Source organism: Aplysia californica, unplaced genomic scaffold (assembly GCF_000002075.1).
Source record: "Aplysia californica isolate F4 #8 unplaced genomic scaffold, AplCal3.0 scaffold00067, whole genome shotgun sequence".
NCBI lineage: Eukaryota > Metazoa > Mollusca > Gastropoda > Aplysiida > Aplysiidae > Aplysia > Aplysia californica.
In genome coordinates this window covers 416,680-426,176 of record NW_004797337.1, presented here as the reverse complement: position 1 = coordinate 426,176, position 9,497 = coordinate 416,680, and the positions used below count along the sequence as shown (strand labels likewise).

General features: G+C 40.5%; 1 protein-coding gene across 1 annotated transcript in view; it reads left to right on the top strand.

The window, feature by feature from the left end:
* The window catches only part of LOC118477335 (protein MTO1 homolog, mitochondrial-like), a gene marked incomplete at its 3' end in the record, with an annotated part of 11,830 nt that extends 5,980 nt beyond the window's left edge, over window positions 1–5,850 (top strand). Inside the window, 2 exon segments of the mRNA XM_035968547.1 lie at window positions 2,943–3,055; window positions 5,738–5,850. Of these exon segments, the coding sequence (XP_035824440.1) occupies window positions 2,943–3,055; window positions 5,738–5,850 (226 nt within the window).
* Between the last annotated feature and the right edge of the window lie 3,647 nt (window positions 5,851–9,497).

Below are 9,497 nucleotides of genomic sequence, written 5' to 3'. Positions count from 1 at the left end.
TCGCAGCAGAAAGCCAGAGATATTCGATAAACATTTCTCCCAACTCGTGAATCAATCTCTGGTCTCCTGTTTTTGACACGGAAGTACATAACGGCTACACCACAGACACTGGTTGTTCAGAACTGTGCTTGATCATTTTGATTCATAAACTGTGCATGGCTCTGTGATATTTATGCTTTTAGATATGCAACATGATCTCTCATCAGGTATCTTTCTAATGCAGCAGAGCGTAAGAATGAGAACACATTTGATGTGATTGTTGTGGGAGGAGGTCATGCAGGAACCGAGGCTGCGTGTGCTTCAGCGAGAATGGGAGTCAACACACTGCTGCTGACGCACAAACTGAGCACCATTGGTACATTAACTTGTCTTTTCTCCTTGACCTGAATTTAAGCATAATTTAAAAATTAGCTGCTCTTTAGTAATTGATGGTGGGGACATGATTAATTTCTCCTCGTTAAAGCTTCTTGACAAGATTTTGGATCTTTTGTTGATATGTATTATAAAATTTTGAACTTATTTCTGTTCTTATGCTTTAGTCAATTTTCTTGACAATTTCTTTTATGTCATATTTCTTTAAAAGGTGATAATGATGATGGAGATATGGTCATTTAAGAGGCTGGACTTCCTCATAAAATGTTTGTGTCTGACAGTCCCACCCTGCCTAAATGCTCTTCAAACAAGGAAGATCTGAAAAATATAGAAGCAGATTGTTCCTTTTGACAACTCTGAATGCAGCTTCTTTTTTTATATGGGCACAAGAATATAACAATTGTTATAATGTTTGTTGCAGGAGAAATGTCATGCAACCCATCTTTTGGTGGCATTGGGAAGGGACATCTGATGAAAGAAATTGATGCTTTAGGAGGAGTATGTGCCAGAATATGTGGTAAGTTAATGACATTCCTACCTTTTGGACTTCATTTTGAATTCCTGTATTGCTTTCACTTTACCATTTGTATGAAAGTTATGACCATTTTTTATGAAAATTTTCTTCGACATCTCATGAATGACTATTATGAGCTGATGTTCGACTAAATCGTATCTTTCTTGTTCTTTCTTTCATCTCCTTGTCAGACAAATCAGGGGTTCAGTACAAGATGCTCAACAAGAAGAAAGGTCCTGCAGTTTGGGTAAGTGTTCATTGTTGTTTTTTTGTGTATGAGAAATTTGAAACACATATGTGAGTCATCGTGGTGAAATCATGCGCTCATAAAAATTGAAGTCAAAGAAATTGACATTTTTTGGCCGATTGCCATTTTCTTTCTAATTTTCTTTTTTTTGCTCAACACCTTTAATGTCCATTTAAAAACACATTTTTGTGTTGATTTTACTGGAAAAATAATGTAAATTTTCAGTTGCCAAAGATTCCCAGGCTATGGAAGTTACCTGACTTGAGCGGCCATTTTCTCGCTAATTTTACCTCTGAAACCAGACCACCCTGACTTTCTTTAATCGCAAATATTTCGACTTCTATTCAACATTGATGGATATTTTTTCACCGAAACGAAGGCAAATGAATAGGCTTTAAGATGATACCAATAACCCCATACTAAAAAATTGACGAGCACCTGATTCAACCACGGCATGACACATATTCTTTTGTTTTACATACTGCATTTGATTCAATGTGTGCAGCTGAAAGCATGATTTGGTGAATGTTTGGAAACATATTATAAGGAATGCTCCTAGTCAAAATAAAGTAAGAATTACAAATGAATTTCTGCTACTGAGGTTTATATTCCAGATCAGCTCAGCTTCTCGGTCGTGCGGGCTTTTTTGTATTTCCAATTTAGTTCAGCAACTGAGAAGGGACTGCTTTAATGGTTTTTAGTATGCCTTCAAATAAACAGCATTATACATGAATGTATCTGGTATACTTGTGTCACATACAAAATCTATGGAAATTCAGCTTGAAGATTGCGAAAGCATGGGGTAGGGGGTTGTGTCTTACATTCTTGAAGTGTGGAAAGGGTCATGTATAAATGGATGTTTAATGGGGTTCTTTTGAAGACTCCTCTATCTTAACGAAGCATTAAATATTTGGATTAACCGTATTTGTGCTTATTTGATCTGCTGGAAGATGCGCTGTAATCTCTGTATTCTCAGGGTCCTCGAGCTCAGATTGATCGAGAACTATACAAGCGCCAGGTTCAAGAGGAGGTTTTTGCTACACCCAACCTGACTGTGCTCGCTGCAGCCGTGGAGGATCTGGTCACTTGAGAAGGTCCATCGGAGTCTGGCTCCAGCGTGCAGTGCTGTGGGGTTGTTCTGGGTGAGTGTAGGACCTTTATCACTTGTTGATTTGTTTTGGTAAGAGTTTTACAGCGCTTGCTACTGCATGAGGTTAGCCGGCCTCTCCTTTCTTTGTACCTGATTAAGAAATATGTTAACATTGACTTTAACTTAACCCTAGTTTAGCTTTCAGATGTAGCTTATTTTGTATTTGTTTTTGTGGTTCTTGCAGATTCTGGGGAAGTTATTCCCTCTTCGACGGTCGTGTTGACGGCTGGGACCTTCCTCCGTGGTAGCATCAACATCGGCCTAACTCAACGACCTGCAGGGAGGATTGGAGATGAACCTGCTGTTGGTCTAGCCAGGACAATTGAGAAAGCTGGGTTCACCATGGGCCGACTCAAAACAGGTTGGTGCACAAGTTTTCGCCATATATTATCAGCTGCTTTCAGAAAGTGTAAATTGACAATGGCCTAGGCTATGACAAACTTCTCTCGTCTCACGTTGTTTTTGTAAAAAGTGGAGTTGAAATTGTCCAATATGGCCACCCATAGCTGAGGAGAAAAGTGGTTGTTTTAGACAGATGGATGTCATAGTGTAAAAAAATGTAAGAGGGGGGGGGTGGGAAGTGGTGATTATCCTGGACTAGTGGCCATCAGAGGGTAGGTCTTGATATTGCTACTCAACACCCCTAAACTTTGTTTCAGGTACACCTCCTAGACTGGACAAAAGAAGCATTGACTTCAGCTGTACGGAGGTGAAGCCAGGCGATGAGAGACCCATGCCTTTCTCCTTCATGAACGAGACTGTTTGGATTAAGGTGAACTTGCTGTTGTGTTGTAATCTGCTCTTTTTGTTGTTGTTGTTGTTGTTGTTGTTGTTGTTGTTGTTGTGTGTGTGTGTGTGTCGCTGATGTATTTAGGTTTTGCACCTATCTTTGACCCTGAGAAGAGTTTCTCGTCCAGGTCACTGCCTCCTTCAGGTAATATTTCATTTTGTTGTCATCCCAGAAAAAATTGCTGTCCACTGAGTGGAAGGTCATGTTGAAGATGAGAAAAAGCTTCTCAAGGGCTTTTGGGTCTAGGTGTTTCAAGGAGCTTGGAGAGATATTGTCAGGGCCAGGTGCTGGTCAGGTTTTCAGTGGGGAGATAGCAAACCTTAGCTTTGCAATTGTAAAATAAGGCTGAGCGTCTCCTAGGGATTTTCTGAGATTCCTTTGCCGTTGTTCCAGTGCTCTATTCAATCCTCTATCTTCTTTTGTCATGCTCACTGTCAGGTAGTGTGTTAGGAATTGTTGTTGGTGTTGTTGTTGTTGTTGACTGATGGATTGTGTCTTGTGGTTCCAATGTTTTGCAATTATTCATAAAAGAGTAAGTGGGTGGTTGGCGGGTGCTCTGGTGTGGTTTGCTTTTTCTTTCCTATCAAACATCTATCGTCCTTTTCTCCCCATCTTCTTTTTTATGTTTGTTACTCTCTTGTAACACCTTTAATCTTCTGGCGCTCATATGACCTTATGCAGTTGCGAGTGCCATTAAACCTCTACTAAAACTAAAAATAGAAAAGTAAAAGCTGAAGTCTAAGAGAAGGTGTGTAGCAGAAATGTCAAAGGGATAGAATTGTTTGAGATATCTATATGTAAACCTGCCTCCTTTTTGTTGATGTTTGTTTTTTTTGTTTTATAAGAATGAACACCTAATAATTTTTAGAATTTATGTTTATTAATTATTAGTGATGACTGTGAATATTACAGTTGTTTAATTTCTGTTCTGCAGATACCTTTGGTTGTTGAAGTAGTAATGATCTAATTTGAGTTAATAGAAGAGTCAAATGTTAAAAGTGACTCAACCAAGCAATCACATTTTTCTTGGTCCCAAATACTAGGATACTTCCCTTTGTTCAGTTTTTCTTTTCTAAATGTGATCAAACCGAAGAGGTTATAAATAGTACTATCTATACCTCTTTGGGTTAAACAGGCTTGCCATTATTGATTTTAAAAAATGTAAATGTTTCTCATCCCCGTCAAAACAACTGCTTACCCCCGCGGGCGATACCACTGACTGAAGTGTCTTTAGGCCATTCCCAAATGGGAGACATTTCTCGTTCATATGATCATGCGCAGTAGAATTGTAGGTGGGCTCATTCATCAATGTCACGCTCATAACTGTGCCTGATCTACAACAGGGAACTTCTGCTTTTTCTTTCCTAATCCTTACTATTGATTGGCATTTTTCCTCTACTTCTTTTGTATGTTTGTCACACTCTTCTGACCCGCTATTTCCGGGTCCTTGAATGTCAAAACAGACTTTGTGCTGTTGAAGCTAGAGAGGTGAGCAGAGTAAGCCTGATTCCCTGTAAGGACTTCTCTGCTGACATCCTCCCCTTGGCGCTTATATGACCTAATGCAGTTTCGAGTGCCGTAAAACCTCTACTAAATAAAAAATCAACTGCTAAAATCGACAGAGATATATAATGTAGTTGTGAGCACGGTAAAACTGTTACTACTACTACTACCAGAGATATATCATAACAGAGTTATTTACAGTAATGTCTTGATAGCGCATGCTCTAATAACATATTTGTGTAGCTTGAAAGCATATTTCACTTGGTCCCAAATCACAGCAAAAGCTTATTGGCGTTTTGGCTGGGTTTTTCTGTTATGATGAGAGGGTGTTTTCACTCCCCTGACCAACACTCGTCTTTTTTAAACCAAGTTCAGGACCAGCCATAGCCATTCATTTATTACCTCCAGCAACTATCTTGTGCAGGATGTACCATAAACCACAAACACAACAGACATAATTCTTAACCAGAAAACAATATAATTATAGATGAAATTGTCCAGCAAGGCTGCCTTTTGTCAAGGAGAAAAATGTGTACCGGAAAGACATCTCGGAGAGTGTCATCATAACATAGGAAAAACCCACGAGGGGGGAAGGTGGAAGTGGTTGTTTGCACAGGTGATTGTCTTGGACAGGTAGCTGTAAGAGCAGGGTCTACTGTACTTCGCTTTACTGTTGTTTGCAGCCTTTGACATTGGGGAAGATTATAATATGTAGAAATTGATTCAGATTTGCTGATACAAGTTGACCCACTGGATTTCCCAATACCCACAGCTTCGTATTATCTTATTTTTGTTTTAGAATGTAAGTATTTGCGAGAACTCAACTATCTGATAGCCTGTCATAATATAAAGCCCATTTCTAAACTAAATCTCTGTTGGTGGTTGGCAGGTGTGCTGGTGTAGTTTGCTCGTTCTTTCCTATCAAACATCTATCATCCCAATCTTTCCTCCTTCTTTTATGGGTTTGTTACTGTCTTGTAACACCTCTAACCTGCAGCATTTATATAACTTTATTGTATAATCAAACATCTATCATCCTTGTCTCTCCTCCTTCTATTATGTGTTTGTTACTCTCTTGTAGCATCTCATATCTTCAGCACTTTATACCTAATTGCGTTACAAGTGCCGTAAAACTACTAAATCTCTCTATTGCTCGTATAGCCTGAGGACCAGCTTCCCTGTCACATGACTCGAACCACAGACCAAGTGGCTCAGGTCGTAAGGGACACGCTACACCTCAACAGACATGTACAGGAGGAGATTAACGGACCTAGGTGAGTAAACCATTATCTGTCTGTCTGTCTCTCTGTCTGTCTGTCTGTCTCTCTCTTGCTTCCTATTTGCTCTGTCTGTCTATGTGTCTGTATGTCTGTCTTACTTTGTTCTGTCTCCGTCTACTGTACTGTCTGTCTGTCTATGTGTCTGTCAGTTTTCCTGTCTGTCTGTGTCTTTTGTCTTCTGTTGTCATGTCAGTCTGTGTCTTCTGTCTTCCTATTTGTTCTATTTCCACCTGTCTGTCTCTCTGTCTGTCTAGCTGTCTGTCTGTCTGACTGTCTCTCTGTCTGTCTAGCTGTCTGTCTGTCTGACTGTCTCTCTGTCTGTCTAGCTGTCTGTCTGTCTGACTGTGTAGCTGTCTGTCTGTCTTCCTTTGTCTGGCTGTCTGTGTTTGCTTTTTGTCTGTCTGTCTGTCTGTCTGTCTGTCTGTCTGTCTGTCTGTCTGTCTGTCTGTCTGTCTGTCTGTCTGTCTGTCTGTCTGTCTGTCTCCATCTGCTATACTGTCTGTCTGTCCATGTGTCTGTCAGTTTCCTGTCTGTCCATGTCTTTTGTCTTCTGTTTTCATGCCAGTCTGTGTCTTCTGTCTTCCTATTTGTTCTATCTCCACCTGTGTGTCTGTCTGTCTGTCTGTCTGTCTGTCTGTCTGTCTGTCTGTCTGTCTGTCTGTCTGTCTGTCTGTCTGTCTGTTGTCTGTCTGTCTGTCTTCCTGTCTTCCTGTCTGTCTGTCTGTACTCGACCTTTCCTTTAAACTGTCATGTTAAGTTTGTCTGCTTTCATTTCATGTTTTTCTAGTTGAACTAGAAATTTTAATTTTTACCTTTTGCATCATGGGAGATCTTGTGTGGTTCGCTTCTGTTATCGCTATAATTTGTTGTCGCCCTTTGCTTCTCTCCTTTTTTATGTCTCTTATACTCTCGTAACGCTAATCTTTGGCACTTTTATGACGAAAAGTGTTGCAAGCGCAGTAAAACCTCTATCAAACTACACCACACCTTTCTGAGACTGCCGAATATGCACGCCATTGATATTGCTTTCTGAATGCTCTTCCCGTGCGTTGTTTTTGTCTGCGGGTTGTTGGTAGGTGCTCTGGTGTTGTTTGTTCCTTCTGCCCTATCAAATATATCTATCTTTCTTATCTCGTTCGTAGATGGTTGGTGGGTGCTCTTTGTGGTTCTCCTTTTTTGCTATCTTGCTTCTATCGTCCTTACCTTTCCTGTTTCTCTTCTTCGTGTGTTGCTCTCTAGTAACATCACTAGTCTTATGTGGCCTATTTCTGTTGCAAGAGCTGTAAATACTCTTATTAAAGGTAAAACTTCATTCATTTTTTTTTCATGTCGGTTTACCAAAGTTGCTAATGGTAGGACTAGGAGGACACCACTGGGAGCTCCTGATTTTTTTCTTTCTCTCCGTCAGTTGTTGTCTTTTTTTTGTCCGTGTCACTCTTTTTCGGTGCTAAAAGACTTATTTTGTCGATGCGCTTCTCTTTATTCAAAACAATCGTCGGATTTTTCCTATTACTTAAAAGTCATATTTATTTAGACGAATGCTGCTTGCTTGTACCGTAATGTGTGCTATAATAGTTCACGCCACAAATTACCGACGCAAGTGGTTAGCGGTTGCTCTGGTGGTTTTTACTCCTTATTTCCTATCAAACATCAGTCATCCTGATCTTTCCTCCTTCTTTTTTGTGTTTATTACTCTCGTAACACCTCTAACCATCGGCATCTACATTACCTTATTGTGTTGCAAGTGCCGTAAAACTCTTTCGACATCTAAAACTAGAAAAATAAATCGCTGTCGGGACACCGGTGCCTGTGGTGTAGTGGTTAGGTCCCTGACTTATAATCAGAAGACGCGCCCTCGATTTCCGCGTAGGGAAATTGGTCGATTTTAAGGACAAGTGGGCTAACCCCGATTTCGGGAGTTTCCAGAAATCTTGACCTACACCCAAAGTGGGCATTGCCCTACTTATAGGAGAAGTTTGGTTTCATTGGTTTGTTTATTTGATTGGTTATTGAGAAAACTCTCCTTGTCTTTTAAAGGAACTGAACAAGGGTCCAAAAACTTTACCTTCGATTTTCTCAAAACAGCATTTTTCGGGATAGCCCCCTTGTGCGACCAATTATTATAACCTACAGTGATGTAGTGTGTTGCAAGCGAACTGCGAACACAGAATAATGTGTAACCTTGGAGAGTACAATTGAAATAAAACATAACTTTGAAATTTCACTCCCTGCGTGATGCGCTGATTATGGAAATGCTATTATATTTAGGCCTTTGTCATTTAAAAAAATGGAATGAAATTTTTAAGTCGTCTGAAGAAACTTTAAAGGAACCCCGCCATGCCCCCCCCCCCCCCCCCTCCCATGGCAAAATATCTGGCGTCGCCAGATATCAGGCTAAAATAACTTACAGGCTGACAAATACCTGTGGGGCTTTTATTTAGTGCCGGCTCTCGCTCATGTCAAAATGACAGATCGAAGGAAGATAACGCATTATTTCATCTAGTGATTATTAAACAAATTCCTTTGATATTGGGCAGTCGGCGCAACATGTATTTAACAGAGGACCCGAAAACATGTTTGTACTACCAGCCCCGCTGCACCGCCAACTTCGTGCTTGTCCGAAGGTAGGCGGTTTAACTGGTTTGACTGTTACTTCTTTTTCCAAAAAACGCAACGTCGGATCGAGTGGAGCTTTGAGCCCCCGAACCCGCAATCTCGTTTTTACGAGTTCGTTAGCCTGACCATTCGACAATCGACGCCACGGTTACTGGTGGTGGAAAGTGGCGCTGATTCGCACATAATATTCTGTTTTCAGAGAAAGAAAAATGCGTGGCATCGTTGTGAAATCAGGTGCTCGTCAAAATAATGGAATCGGAAAAACTGACACTGTCCCGTCCCTTGGGCAATTTTTGGTCTGTTCTTTGTTGTTGAGTTGTTGTTGTTGTTAGTTGTTTGAGGATTTTTTGGGGCTCAATACCGTTTATGTCCGTTTAAAAAAGACATTATTGAAAACGTTGATAGAAGGCACAAGAAGATGTAAATTTGCAGTTTCTGAGGAAACCGAAGCCTTGAAAATAGCCAAACGTTGGCAGTAATTTTCTCGCTAATTTTACTTTTGACACCAGGCGATCCCCACCTCCTTCAATCTCAAATATTTCGACCTCTATTCAAGACAGATGGCATTTTTTTCATCAAAATTAAGACACACAAACAAGCTTTAAGATAATACAAATAACTCCATATGCCCAAAACTTGACAAGCGCCTGATTCTATCGTGCCGTGACACAAATTGACATCTCTGGATCTTTTTCCCTGTGGCTAATTTTTCTTCTTTTTTTTCTTCGAAAATGTGGCCTGATTTTCTGGTGGTTTTTTTTGGTGTGTGTCTCGTTTGAGTTTCCCGGTCGACTTGCCACAGACTGAGTCAGAGGCTGTGTGTCAGGACCAATTAAATAGATAGATCGCTGAGAAAGCCTTCTGGAATGTTCCTACCTCACGTGGGTATCGAACCTTGACCTTGCGTGTGTGTGTGCCAAGTTTGTATTCATCCTTCTTTATCGAAATGGCTGGGTGTTTTTCCTCGTCTGTTGCAGGTAATGAGAGGGAGCCGCCTAGAATTTTTTGAGAGGTTGGGGGGGGGG